At 58.3% G+C, this 13,509-nt stretch overlaps 5 protein-coding genes across 5 annotated transcripts; 2 read left to right on the plus strand and 3 right to left on the minus strand.

Moving 5' to 3' along the window:
* Positions 1-611: 611 nt before the first annotated feature.
* Positions 612-1,658, minus strand: VTJ04DRAFT_3238 (uncharacterized protein; the record flags this gene model as incomplete). The annotated part of the gene is made up of 2 exons (XM_069361116.1): positions 612-1,391; positions 1,461-1,658. 2 exons carry the CDS (start codon positions 1,656-1,658, stop codon positions 612-614), a joined length of 978 nt encoding a protein of 325 aa, XP_069221759.1.
* Positions 1,659-2,095: 437 nt separating this feature from the next.
* On the minus strand, positions 2,096-3,655 carry VTJ04DRAFT_3239 (uncharacterized protein; the record flags this gene model as incomplete). The annotated part of the gene is made up of 1 exon (XM_069361117.1): positions 2,096-3,655. The coding sequence occupies one exon, from the start codon at positions 3,653-3,655 to the stop codon at positions 2,096-2,098; it is 1,560 nt and encodes a 519-aa protein (XP_069221760.1).
* Positions 3,656-4,593: 938 nt separating this feature from the next.
* Positions 4,594-6,393, plus strand: VTJ04DRAFT_3240 (uncharacterized protein; the record flags this gene model as incomplete). Its single annotated transcript, XM_069361119.1, has 1 exon — positions 4,594-6,393. The coding sequence occupies one exon, from the start codon at positions 4,594-4,596 to the stop codon at positions 6,391-6,393; it is 1,800 nt and encodes a 599-aa protein (XP_069221761.1).
* Positions 6,394-7,209: 816 nt separating this feature from the next.
* VTJ04DRAFT_3241 (uncharacterized protein) lies at positions 7,210-10,134 on the plus strand (the record flags this gene model as incomplete). The annotated part of the gene is made up of 5 exons (XM_069361120.1): positions 7,210-7,230; positions 7,384-7,470; positions 7,536-8,782; positions 8,848-9,739; positions 9,814-10,134. The coding sequence occupies 5 exons, from the start codon at positions 7,210-7,212 to the stop codon at positions 10,132-10,134; spliced, it is 2,568 nt and encodes an 855-aa protein (XP_069221762.1).
* Positions 10,135-12,012: 1,878 nt separating this feature from the next.
* On the minus strand, positions 12,013-13,469 carry VTJ04DRAFT_3242 (uncharacterized protein; the record flags this gene model as incomplete). The annotated part of the gene is made up of 2 exons (XM_069361121.1): positions 12,013-12,894; positions 13,299-13,469. 2 exons carry the CDS (start codon positions 13,467-13,469, stop codon positions 12,013-12,015), a joined length of 1,053 nt encoding a protein of 350 aa, XP_069221763.1.
* Between the last annotated feature and the right edge of the window lie 40 nt (positions 13,470-13,509).

Consider the following 13,509-nt stretch of genomic DNA (forward strand, 5'->3'; position numbering starts at 1 on the left):
CTCTGTTTTCTAGGCTTGTTTGCAGGAAGAATGGCGATTTGAAGTTGTTGGGTTGAATCGCGGGGTGGGGTGCCAAGCCAGGTTGTCACGGTAATTTTTGACGAGAGGTTTACTTTTACCTTATTTTCTCAGAGCCCGAGCTCATCAGCTTGGACGACTTCGTCTTCAACACGGAGGCGCATCCCTTCCGGCTGCCCAGGTAGGTAGGGGAGAGACTTTGATGGTTGATGGCGGGAACAACCAGAGGAAGAAAGTGTGAAGGTTGAACACTAGGAAATGGTTTCTGTATTATTGTTTAGTGATAAGAAGTTGGTTGGGCGGAGTTTGAAGGTCTTAGAGAAGGCGGGATAGATACGGGTTTTGGTCTTGGTCGGGTTTGTAGAGTTACTTAGACAGGGAATTTGTTACTTTAGAGGACTTTTAGGTAATGCAGAATGGGTTTACTGGGACTTTGGATAGAACCTGCCTCCCTCTATTTTCCGTCTTGAAGATGAGGATATGACCCCCGGGAGCCGGGTAGAACCACGAGAACCGCTCACCATGCCATCCCCCCTTTATATGTGCCAGGTTTTACCATGCTCCCCTCTCTCGCAACCTCGAGCCACACGGACCTAATCACTCTCGTTGCCATCTTCCAGCTCCTCCTGCTTAAACACGACCCTCTCACACAACTGCAAACACTTCCTCACCGGCAGGCCAATCACGTTATCTACGCTCCCCTCCACCTTTTCTACCAGCAACAACCCGCCGATCCCCTGAATCGCATACCCCCCGGCCTTGTCCGCGCCTTCCCTCGTCTTGACGTACGCCTCGATCACGTCGTCGGGCAACCCCTCGTCCACGTCGGCGAAGGTGACCTTTGTCGCCTCGACGTGGGTCGCGACCAGGTATCCCGGATGCGCGGCGTCATCGCGCGGGGCGAGCGCGCACACGCCCGTCAGCACGCGGTGGGTGCGCGTATCGCGCAGCAGGCGCAACATGCGCACGTGGTCGGCCTCGGAGCGGGGTTTTTCCAGGATGCGCCCGTCGCGGGTGGCGATGACGGTGTCGGCGGCGATAACGACGGCGGGTTCTTCGAGGAGGCGGCGGCGGGTTGCTTCGTCTGGTTCTTGTTGTTCTTGTTCTTGTTGCTGTTGGAGGGGGGTGTTTTCGTTGTCATTGTTGTCGTCGTCCTTTTCGTCGTCATCGTTGGTGGAGGAGGGAGGGGGTTGTTGTTTTTTTGGTGGTGGTTTGGACGAGGAGAGCTCGGCCTGGCGGTTGAGCGCGGCTTCGTAGACGTCGAGACATTTCCGGCGGGCGGTGGCGGCGACGTATTCCTCCGGTGTGTGGCTCTTCTTGTCGAGGTCTTCAGGGGAGTTGGAGGGCCAGATTTCAATGTTTGGGAGGCCGAGCTGGAAGGGGGTTGTCAGCTAAGGTACATAATTGAGTCGCTGTTAAGGGGAGGGGAGGAAATGACGGACTTGGCTTAGCAAGGCTTTACGGCGGGGCGAGGCGCTCGCGAGGATGACACGCTTGGAGCGCAGATATTCGAGAATGGGAAGCTTGAGAGGTAATGGGCCTCTCCTGATGGGAGCACTTTGGCGGAGAGGGATGCCGGCAGCGCGGGCGGCAGCAATGTAGTCGGGAGGGGTTTCGATAGGAGCGTTGGTGGTTTCCATGGTGGCACTGGGGTTGTGGAACGGAATTGAATTAATTAAGTTCTGACAGGTCTCGACAACTCGACCTGGGAATGGGTGGGCTGGAGTTGAAGGAGGAAGGTCGTGATGTTGAGGAGGACATGGACCAAATCTGCCCAAGCTTGAGACGTGAAGTTGGAGCTCAGGAACACGGGAGCGGGGCACCCCACACCCCACCTTCCATTCAGAAAGCTGCCCTGGCCATGTGCGTCATCGCTGCCAGGGGATGGATGGACGCTGACTATGATCTACCTCCCATATGCCCCGCAGTTCGTTTCCCGTTTAGATGATATCGAAGCCTAACGCATGTCCCTGACTCTCTTGAATCATTTAGTAATATTCTACGAGTCCTCGTCGTGCAACATGGTACAGTATAATACATAACATCATCTCCCGTATTTGTATCTGTCATAACATCATCACCTATACGCCGCGACCAGCTCCAGCATGTAGTCGCGAAACTTGTCGACTGGCATGTCAACCCGCTTCAGCTTCTTTTTCTCCTCCTCGCTATCCTCCGGCCTCGCCATTGCTGTCATGTTGACGCCCACCGTGCCTTTTTCAACGTCCTGCCCCCCCACCACCGCAATCAGGGCATACCCCTTTGTTGTAGCCTCGCGCACCTTGAGCCCGACGCTGCGGTCGCTGTCGTCCAAGTCGACAGCCAGCCCGGTCGGATTGATCGCTCCATGCCCTCCCGATTCGCCTTCAGGGACGGCCCCCAGCAGCACATCGTGGACATGTTTAGCATAAGCGACCACCGGCTCGGTGCTGTTGACGGTGACGATCATGGCTTGGCGGGGATTGAGCCAGAATGGCCATTTTCCGTTGTAATGCTCGATAAGCAGGGCCATGAGACGCTCCGCAGACCCCAGGACGGCGCGGTGGATGAGAACGGGGCGGACAGGGCCGTATTCCGCCAGCAGCGCGGGGTCGGTGGTAATCTCGCCGCGCCGTTCGAACTCGGGCGCTGGCGCGGTGTACTCGAGATGGAACCGCCGCGGCAGCTGGAAGTCGAGCTGCACCGTGGCAGTCTGGTGCTCCTTGCCGTCTGAGTCACGGAGGATCACGTCAATCTTGGGACCGTAGAAGGCTCCATCGCCCTCGTTAATGGTGTAGGGATGGCCGCTTGCAGAAAGGGCTTCACGAAGCGCATTCTCGGCTTGCTCCCAGTCCTCCAGCGATCCCAGGTACTGCTCTGGCCGGGTCGACAGGACCAACCTGTACGGGCCGAGGCCAAGCACGCGGTAGGCGAGGCTGACAAAGTCGAGGGTGCGGGCGATCTCGTCACGGATCTGCGACGGGCGGCAGAAGATGTGCCCGTCGTCCTGGTGGAAACGGCGAACCCGAGTCAGGCCGCTCAGAGCGCCCGAGATTTCGTTGCGGTGCAGCGGGCTGAAGTCGGCATAACGGATGGGGAGGTCGCGGTAGCTGCGCGTCTGAGAAGCGAAAATGAGGCAGTGGCCGGGACAGTTCATGGGCTTGAGCCCGTACTCGGCTTCCTCGCTGCCTGCCTCGCCGTCCTCGACGGGATCTGCACGGGAGGGAGAGGTGCTGGTGACGGTGTACATGTCCTCGGCATAGTTTTCGAGATGTCCGGACCGGGCCCAGAGTGCCTTCTTGTAAATGGTGGGTGTAATGACCTCCTGGAAGCCGTAGCGGACATACTGCTTGCGGAGGAAATCAACGAGGCGGTTGAAGATGCGGGCGCCATGGGGGAGGAAGATAGGCGAGCCGGGGCTGTAGACAGATGTCATGAACAGTTCCTGTTGCACGCCGAGGGTGCGATGATCTGGAGCGGCGGATTTTGAGGGGGAGGAGGCATTGGATGGTGCTGGCGCCGGTTCACATGACGAGCAATACCGGGACTGCTGGACCAGGATACGGGGAGGAATTGGGGTTGGCCCTGGTGTGCTGGATATCCTCAATGGCCTCGTCGCAAGCCGTGAGGCCCGCCACAGCCCGCGCGGGAGGGGCATCCTGCCTGCCACAACCACTGCTGAGGTGGTGGTTGTGGAGTGGTGGCTGAATGTTGGGGGGGTGGTGGTGTGGGTGGTCCGTTTGTTTGCAGCAACCCGATTTCAATCTTTTGTGACAAGCCGACAAGCCGGGAAAACGGTCGCGCTAAGCTTTGGCTGTTCCTGTCTTGGCTCCGGAATCCCTGCCCCACCCCTGTCACTTTCCCATCCACAGATCATCCCACCCACGGCCTCGGGAGGAACACCCGCCGCGGCAGCGTCCATGGTGCGTCAGTGCCAGGGAGGCACAAACAGCTGTCGGGTTCGCATCTGACAGCACCCAGGCTGTGGTGTTGTGGTATGGTGTGTTGGGGGCCACCCCAGAATTACCGGTACCCCTCCAGCTTGATCTCGGCGGATTGACATCATTAAAATGGACACTCCCCATTGTGTCAGCAGCCCTGACGATCATCCGAAAGATGCGTCGCGTCAAGTTGTAGAATGTAAACAAAAGCACGAAGCACAAACACAACAAAAAGAGTTCTCGAGGCCTTTGCTGCCTGCAGGTGACTCACTGTTTTTGTTTGTCGGCAAGGCAGGGGCAGTGGCTAGACCCGAGAAGCAGCAAGACGGGAAAGCCAGGGAGCTAGAGTGCCCCACTTTTCCCCGGGTGCTGCATCCCATAAAACGGTGCTGCTGCCTTCGCGCAACTCGTGATCACGCGTCGCAGATCGCCGATTATCAACGCTGCATCTCTTATCTCCGCGTCGCAACCCAACTTTCTTAGTCGAACTTGCCTGTTGTCGTTCCATCCGATTCCACCCTCTGCTGCCCGTCCATCTTAATCGCGCGAGTATTTTTATAGACTTGTGTTGATCCCCCTCTCTCCTTGCCTTCCACCCGCCCAATTCCTCTTATCTCTCCCAGACTGCGCTGCTCGTCAGCCTGAGTTCGCCGTCATGTCCTCCAGAGTCACCCGCTCCTCCGCGAGGCGGGAGCACAACCCCGAGAGTTCATGGCGCATGGTCGAAGGCGGCGAGAACGACAGTTTCGATACTTCCATCGTTGACGAGGAATTCATTGTTTCCAGCGGCTCACAACAAGGCGCCTCCCAATCCTTCAGCGTTGGCGACTCTCAGCCCTACAGCATCGGCGGCTCCCAACCGTGGAGTATCAGCGGGTCGCAAGAGGAGACTATCGAGTCTTTTGTCAGCAGGGCCGAGGAGGACGAGCGCGTGCTCTTGCGCAGCCCCTTCCGCCCGTCAATTCCCCCCTCGGTGCGCCAGAGTACAAGAGAAGAGCTTCGACAACCACCTGGTCCAGAACTCGAGTTTTACATGCCCAAGGTAGACATTGAGAGTCCCAGGAGGCCAGCCACGCGATCGACCGCCACCTTGAGGCCCTCAGACCAGCAGTCACCGTCATCGAGCTCACCACAACTCCGGCAGCGCCAAGTAAGTGGGAAGAGCAGCGCCGACAGCCCAGATAATGGCCAGCCCTCGAAGAAGGAGGACGACGACACCAAGCAGAAGTCGCGCGATACGAAACCGCCAATCGGAACCTCTTCACAGGCGGCTGGGCTGCTGGGCCGGGCCCTACATTCTCTGCAAAAGCCCGTCGCGATTCTTGTGTCGCTGTACATCGCCTTTGGCGCCGTCATCATGCTGCAAAACCTGGCAACAAAGCCCGTCCCCGCCGCGCTCGCGCCCATTTGCCGCATTCCAGGCGTATCATTGTTGGGCTTGCCCTTTTGCCCGGCCCCGAGAAGCTCGCAGAAGAAAGGCGGCGATTCTCGTCGCCCGTTCGAGTTGGAGAGCCTGATGACGGTCCAGGACCAGTTTGAGGAGGTGTTGGAGAAGGCGGCAGAGGGTGTGTCCTTGCCCATGGAGATGAAGCGATCCGAGGCGTCCATCCGCGATCTGCGCACTATGGTCCGCTATAGCAACCTTCGCGAACGCGAAGAGCTCGTGCTCGAGTTCGACCAGTTCATCGAATCCGCCGGAGCTGCCTCGGACGAGCTTCAGCAGTTCAACACTCACGTCGGTTCTGCCGTTGACTGGGTCATCAGCATGAACCGCTGGACGTTGCGCCATATCGACTCCCTGGACAACGGGTCCGGAAGCGGCAGCAACGAAAACGGCCTCATCGCTGCCTGGGCAAACTGGCTGTTTGCTCCGTTCCAGCCTGCCGTGTTCTCCGAGAGCCGGCTGCTCGACCGCTACATTGAGCACGCGAGCCTCGTGTCTGAAAAGGTCGGCGCCTTGATCCTGGAGGCTCAGGGCGTGTTGCGCACTTTGAGCAAGGCCGAGGCCCAGCTGGGCACCATCCACGAGCTGGTCACGCGCACGGAAAAGACGATCAAGAGCCAACGCGGCGACATTCTCTGGATGCTGTGGAAGCTGATCGGCGCCACCAACCGCCGCCTCGAGAACCTGAACAACCAGCTGTTGCTGCTCCGCCGCGTGGAGGCCCAGCGGATGGATGCCGTCCGTCAGGTGACGGGCGTGATCGTGGAGCTGAACCAGATCCGTGTGGGGTTGAGTGATTTGAAGGACCGTCTTGCCGAGCCCGCCCTGGTTCGCGATATTGTGGACGTGCCGCTCAGCGTGCACATTGAGACCATCAATCACAGTGTGGAGAAGCTCGAGGCGGCGAGGAAGAGGATCCGCGCCGTCGAGAATGAGCGCATTGCCGCCGTCCTGGCCCGGGGTAAGGGCGGCGACGACCGGCTGCTTGAGCAGGCTGAGCGTCAGTCGTGAATTATCTCTTTCTTGGGTTTTATTTTCTTTTGTTACGGTTCGGGCTTGGACATGGGGTTCCAGGCGCATTGGGTCACCCTTGCGGGGTTGGATTACATTTTTTGTTTATTTCTTGGACTTTCTTCAGGGGGCACAGGGAATTGGGAATCAAGGCGGCATTAGAAGCATACAGGGTGAGGCTTAGGGACTTTGGATTTGAACAGTCAGCCATGTTTTGATTTCTTGCATTGACATAGGTACATACACACACAAGGTACCTAGCAAGCAAATTCGGCATATATCCATGTTAGTAATATGAATTGCAGCTGTTTGGCCAGCCAACCTCCCAGGTTTGGCCGAGACTTGAGTTCCCAGACGGAACTTGGGGGTTGACTTTTTGGAGCTCCCGTCAAGAGCCTGCCTGCTATGCCCCGAGCTGGCGCTCGCTAACTCGCAGCAAGTCACATTGCCCCTCGTTGATTCAATGACAAGCATTCGCGGGGCAACAAGCTGCATCCCACCCGACATGCGAGCTTATCAGCGGGGTTCCGGTGCTGTGGCACTGTGGATGGGGTGACAAGGAAGCAGATAATCGCGGGCCCCGCGACTCCCTCGGCCATTGAGGGGCGCTCGCGCGGAATGCGAGCATTACATGGACGGTACATACAACGTACCTCCTGGAAGGATCCGGATCTCAAGATCCAGGGCAACCTCAACGGTTTTCAAGTATTGTCTGACTTGTCATCGCCTGGCATCCAGGTGACTTTAATTGCAGGCCGGTGTAGCACAGGCCCGCTTCCATTGAATTGAGAAAACAGCTCGGTGCATCACGCAACCATGCATCTTATTCCTAGGGAGGTGAGTGAGCTAGCACTACGACCGGGGCTGGCCGGTCTGTTCATCATGTCAGCTAGACAGCTAGAAGCTCTTGGGTCCTGTTCATCTCATCCTATTATCCACTACACACCTTGATCCTTGACTGGGACAAAACATTGACAACTGGGTGTTTAGATCGACAAGCTTATCATCTCGCAGCTGGGTTTCCTGGCCCAGCGGCGGCTGGCTCGCGGCGTGAAATTGAATCATACCGAGGCCACTGTAAGTCAGAGACATGATGAGACTTGGGCCCTCTCTTATACCTCCTGACAACTAACCCTGCGCAGGCCCTCATCGCCTCTGTCCTCCACGAGCTTATCCGCGATGGTAACCACACCGTGGCTGACCTCATGTCCCTCGGCCGGACCTTGCTTGGTCGCCGCCACGTCCTGCCCGAGGTGTGCTCGACTCTCCACGAGGTCCAGGTCGAGGGTACCTTTCCCACAGGCACCTACCTCGTCACGGTCCAAGACCCCATCGCCACTGATGATGGCAACTTGGAACGCGCCCTGTACGGCAGCTTGATCCCCGTCCCTGCCAACGCAGACTCGCTGTTCCCGCCCGTGGACCCGGCCTTGTTCGCTCCCGAGCGCCAGCCCGGCGCCGTGGTCGTCGTCAAGGACAAGGTGATCCGTCTCAACGAGGGCCGTCGCCGCATTCGCCTGAAGGTCACCAGCCGCGGCGACCGACCTATCCAGGTCGGCAGCCACTACCACTTCATCGAGACTAACCCGCAGCTCGAGTTCGACCGCTTGCGCGCCTACGGTTTCCGCCTCGACGTACCCTCGGGCAGCTCGGTACGCTTCGAGCCCGGCGACACCAAGACCGTCACCCTTGTCGAGATTGGCGGTCGCAAGGCTATCCGCGGTGGCAATGCCATCGCCTCCGGCCTTGTCGAGCCAACTCGCATCGGCGACATCAAGACCCGTCTGATCGAGGGCGGGTTCCTGCACACGCCGGAGCCTGCTGCCGATGCGGCGCTGCTTCCGCCCGCCGAGGGAGGAGATGCCGTTGCCATCCCTGGGGCCACCCTCGACCGCGCCACATATGCCGCCATGTTTGGCCCCACGACGGGCGACCTTGTCCGCCTCGGCAAGACAGACCTGTGGATCAAAGTCGAGAATGACTACACCGTCTACGGTGACGAGTGCAAGTTTGGCGGTGGGAAGTCGCTGCGCGACGGCATGGGCCAGGCTTCGGGCCGGGCGCACGCTGTGGCGGATGCCGATTACAAACCGCTGGATCTGGTGGTGACGAATGCCTTGGTGGTGGATTGGACAGGTATCTACAAGGCGGATATTGGTGTGAGGGGAGGGATGATCGTGGGTATTGGTAAGGCGGGCAATCCGGATGTGATGGACGGGGTGACGCCGGGGATGGTGGTGGCAAGCTGCACGGATGTGATTGCTGCCGAGGGCAAGATTGTCACCGCCGGCGGTATCGATTCGCATATCCATTTCATCTGCCCGCAGCAGGCGGAGGAGGCGATTGCTTCAGGTGTGACGACCATGATTGGTGGTGGAACAGGGCCGAGGTGAGTCTGATTATGGTTCCTTGCTTTGATGGTCAGGATGGGTTCAGGAGCTGATTCTGTTCCAGCACTGGCACCGCCGCCACGACATGCAGTCCTGGGCCGAATTATATCCGGGACATGCTCATCGCCTCCGATGGCCTGCCCGTCAACGTGGGTATCACCGCGAAGGGCAACGACAGCGGCGCGGCCGGTCTGCGTGAGATGGCCGAAGCTGGCGCCTGCGGCTTCAAGCTCCACGAAGATTGGGGCTCAACACCGGCCGCCATCGACAGCTGCCTGGCCGTCTGTGACGAGTACGATGTTCAGTGCATGATCCACACCGACACACTCAACGAGTCAGGCTTCGTCGAGCAAACCATCGCCGCCGCCAAGGGCCGCACGCTTCACGCCTACCACAGTGAAGGCGCCGGCGGCGGCCACGCCCCGGACATCATCCGCGTGGCCGGGCTCGCCAACATCCTTCCGGCCTCGACGAACCCGACGCGCCCTTACACGCGCAACACCCTCGATGAACACCTCGACATGCTCATGGTCTGCCACCACCTGTCCAAGGACATCGCCGAGGACGTGGCCTTTGCCGAGAGCCGCATCCGCGCCGAAACCATCGCGGCCGAGGACGTGCTGCACGACCTGGGCGCCATCAGCATCATGAGCAGCGACAGCCAGGCCATGGGCCGCGTGGGCGAGGTGGTGCTGCGCACGTGGCACACGGCGCACAAGAACAAACTCCAGAGGGGCACGCTGCCCGAGGACGAGGGCACGGGAGCGGATAATTTCAGGGTCAAGCGCTATGTCAGCAAGTATACCATCAACCCCGCCATTGCGCAGGGTGTGGGGCATTTGATTGGGAGCATCGAGACGGGTAAGCTGGCGGATCTGGTGCTCTGGGAGCCGGCGTGGTTCGGGACCAAGCCGAGCTTGGTGGTCAAGAGCGGGTTTATTGCGTGGGCGCAGATGGTATGTTGTTTCCTCCTCTTACCTACCCCTTATTGTTATTTTCTTCAACCCGACAGATACTAACACCTCCAAAGGGCGACCCCAACGCCTCCATCCCCACCGTCCAGCCGCAGATCGCGCGGCCCATGTTCGCCCCACTCGCGCCCAAGAGCAGCGTCGCGTTCGTCAGCCAGGCGAGCATCTCCAACGGCGCCGTGGCGTCGTACGGCCTGCGCAAGCGCGTCGCGGCCGTCAAGAACACGCGCGCCGTCGGCAAGCGCGACATGAAGCACAACGACGCCTGCCCCAACATCGAGGTGGACCCGGAGACGTACATCGTGAAAGCGGACGGCAAGGTTTGCGAGGCCGCGCCGAGCATGGAGTTACCGTTGGCGCAGAGTTATTTTGCTTTCTGAGATGTCTGTGAGGGAGAGGGTGCGGATAGGGACGGGGTGGTTTGGTTGGGAGTGAGAGTAGGGGAGTGGAAAGCATGCGAGGGGCTGTGCCTAGGTAAGTATGGGAGACAGAGGAGACGACTATATGAAAGCAATGTCGAGCAATGGCTTGATGAGTTCAGGTCTAGTCCCGGTTCTTGCAATGAAGGCCGTGGGCAGTTTTGGGTTATTATTCTTCTCTTACTTGTATCTACCTCCTTAGTTTGTCAACTTCTCAACGATATGGATGGTAACCATGTCTGTTGTTTGGTGATTTGAAGAGTCATTGCCATCGTGACATGTTGGACGGAGTAAAGCAAGCATAGGTAGACACCTGAAGTCAGGGTGTTGAGATGTAGTATTGAGCACTGATGAGAAGGCTACGGGGAGTCACGGTTAATGTCAGGTCCTGCTGTTCCTGAGGGAAGCTAGGCGGGGGAGGGCCCCTCCCATCCCCAGAATAATACTCAGAATAATAGCCCTGTCCGCCAGGCCAGGCCGCTGTCCTGAACTGAGACTTTGGTTTCACCCCACCTCAGTTGTTCTGGAGCGCTTGGGCTCCCGCTGTCGGTTTCGGTATTAGGTGCATGCCTGTCTGAGGTTTGGCACCCGGGCCAGGGCATGACTCGCCTGGTATGGAACTGAAACGGTTCCGGAAGGCCACTACAGGATTCTTGTTCCCAGTACTCTCTGTAGGTGTCGATCCCCCTCTGCACAGGGCCAACAGTGAGATGCTCTGTGAATGGGTGGCACATACCTGACCTGAGACAGGACAGGACAGGTCAGTTTACCTTCCATCCGATACACTCTGCCACGGCAGACAGTTCCCTACCTGCTTTGCTTCACTGCCTACCAGGTATGCTTCACTGACTTTATGGAGCTACTGGATGTCCCTTCTATCTAACTCACTGACATCAGGTATCTGTTCCGGCATGCTGACTGGTTTTAGCGTCCAACCCCAACCTTGGTATGACGCATACATCAGGTATATATACCTTTGCCGATAGAGTACCTCCCAGGCTGGTCACGGACGGCACCTTTTGTTCCCTGTGTTAGTAGACGTAGACCGCTGGAATTGACCACGCTGGACATCACACCTCTTCCACTTAGTAGCTACATACCTAGAGGTCCTGCTCTGGATACTCTCACACAACAACACGCAGCATCACAAATCAACTCACACAGTCAGCCCATAAGTACCTACCTCAGGTAGGTCAGGTAGGAAAGGTAGGGAGACGATCAGGCGGCCGGAACTCTCCCATCCCACCAAGATATTTCAACTGTTCTTTGGCATAACTCTCACTTCGTTGGACACCTCATCACCAAAATTCAGACAGGAGAATAGGGTAAAGCCTGGCAAATCCAGGATCATTTCAAGGACTACACCACAACGCCCATCGAGAGAGAGGTAGATGTACAAAAGCAAATAACATGACATATCACATTCCCCTAACCTGGGTCCTAACCGCCGAAAAGGTGAGAGATAGGAAAAGCCTTAAACTCCAGCGTGACCTGATCCCGCCTAAACAGCCAGTCAAGCCAAAGACCAAACCCGTCGCCCAACTCCCTTCCCGTTGTTATGTCCATAGGTTAGGTACGTAGGTAGGTACACAGCAGCAGCTAGGTGCTGCGACACTCGACATGATCCTCCTTTCCTTCCCCCTCTCAGAGCAGAAAAGCCCAATCAACCAGCCAGCCCGCCCAAACCGCCTTTCTCCAGAGGTATCGTGAGACGAAAAGCAAGCAAAAATAACGCGAAAACAACGCAACCCAGCCAACCCGACCCAAGAGACCGAGAACCGAGGGAAAAGAGAAAACACAACACGGCTTTTTTTTGTTTGCTTTCAGGACGACGGCGGATCAGCCGGTCTTGGTCTTCTTACGACCCGACTTTTTCGGCTCCTCAACGACCTGCTCAGCAGCCTTGGACGCGCGCTTCCTCTTCTTAGCCTCGGGGCTGGCGGGCGTAGCGGCAGCCGACTTAGGGGCCTCAGGCTCTGCAGCCGGGGCAGGAGTAGCGGCGGCGGTGCTCTTGCGCTTACCGCGGCCGGTCGCCGCCTTCTTAGGGGTCTTGGAGGAAGACTCCTCCTCGGCGGCCGGCGCGGCAGCGGGAGCGGGAGCAGGCTCAGGGGCCGGGGCAGGCTCGGTGGGAGCGGTCTGTTGCAGCTGCTCGGCGATGGCTTCCTGATCATCGTTCGGGACGGCGCCCTCGACGTGGGTGAGAGGCGGCATGGGGATGTTATGAGCATCGGCATAGGCGCGGGCCTCCTCGTCCGTCATGTTCTTGGCGTCAGGGTTGCCGTTCTTGTACGAGTGGACGCGGGCGTTGTACAGGCGCAGGTTGTACTGGTAGGCCTGGTTCCAACCGAGCTTCTCTTGGGGGCTCATGACGGCCCAACGACGCTGGCCCTCGTCCTGGACGGCGCCCTTGGGAACGTTCTCACCAAGGTCGCTGGCAATGATGGGGCGGGCGGTTTGCATGTAAAGGAAGTAAGGAGTCAAGGGACGCTTGGGAGCGTTGGGGTCATGGCTGCGCTTCTTGCGCTCCTTCTTCTCTTCGACGGGAGGCTGAGGAGGAGCGGCAACGGCAGGCACGAGGTTGGTGAGGGTGCCGGCGATGCGGTCCAACTCGCCGCCATTCTCAATAGTAGTGCCCTCGCCGATGAGAAGGTTGGTTTGGCGCAGGTAATCCTGGGAGAAACTCCTAATCAGATCCTGGATTGTCTGAAGCCGTTGGTAGACCTGCGAGGAATGTTAGCGCACAGCTGTAGTTGAGATGATGAGTAGCGATGAAATTCGCGTCGCGTCGCCAGCGCATCCGCCAGATAAACTCATCGAGTCAAGAGTGCACAAAGCACTCTGATCTCAGGTCATTGAGTAGATGAGTCGCTTTTTTTGAATGCGATGAATGGCGCATTGTGAGCGATGAGCGTGTCGGCAGCTTGCGCGACATGCATGGTGAATGCGGTCATTGTGATGTGTATGACAACACCAAGAGAATTGTTTTGTTTTGGTATGTCGGTCTGGGTCATGGCATTGTTGTCGCCAAAGCGTGATGGCGGCAATGGCAACGGCTAGGGTGCATAGGGAGGGAAGCGGGGTATGCTGGGCGGCGATGCGAAGTCAAAACAAAGCAGTAAACTTACCGAGTCGCGGACGCGAATGAACTGTTCGACGTCGATGACGGGAGGCTGCTTGAAAAGAGCGGCCGTGGTGGCCGGAGCGGCAGCAATGGGCACGGCGGGAGCCGGCGCGACAGGAACTGGAGCGACCTCAGCCGGGGCGGCAGCGGCCTTGTTCTTGGGAGGGCGAGGCATTGTTGCGGATTTGTGGTGGTGAGGATGGGTAATTGTGGGT

The sequence above is a fragment of the Mycothermus thermophilus genome (assembly GCF_041956435.1).
Source record: "Mycothermus thermophilus strain CBS 625.91 unplaced genomic scaffold VTJ04scaffold_2, whole genome shotgun sequence".
Taxonomy (NCBI): domain Eukaryota; kingdom Fungi; phylum Ascomycota; class Sordariomycetes; order Sordariales; family Chaetomiaceae; genus Mycothermus; species Mycothermus thermophilus.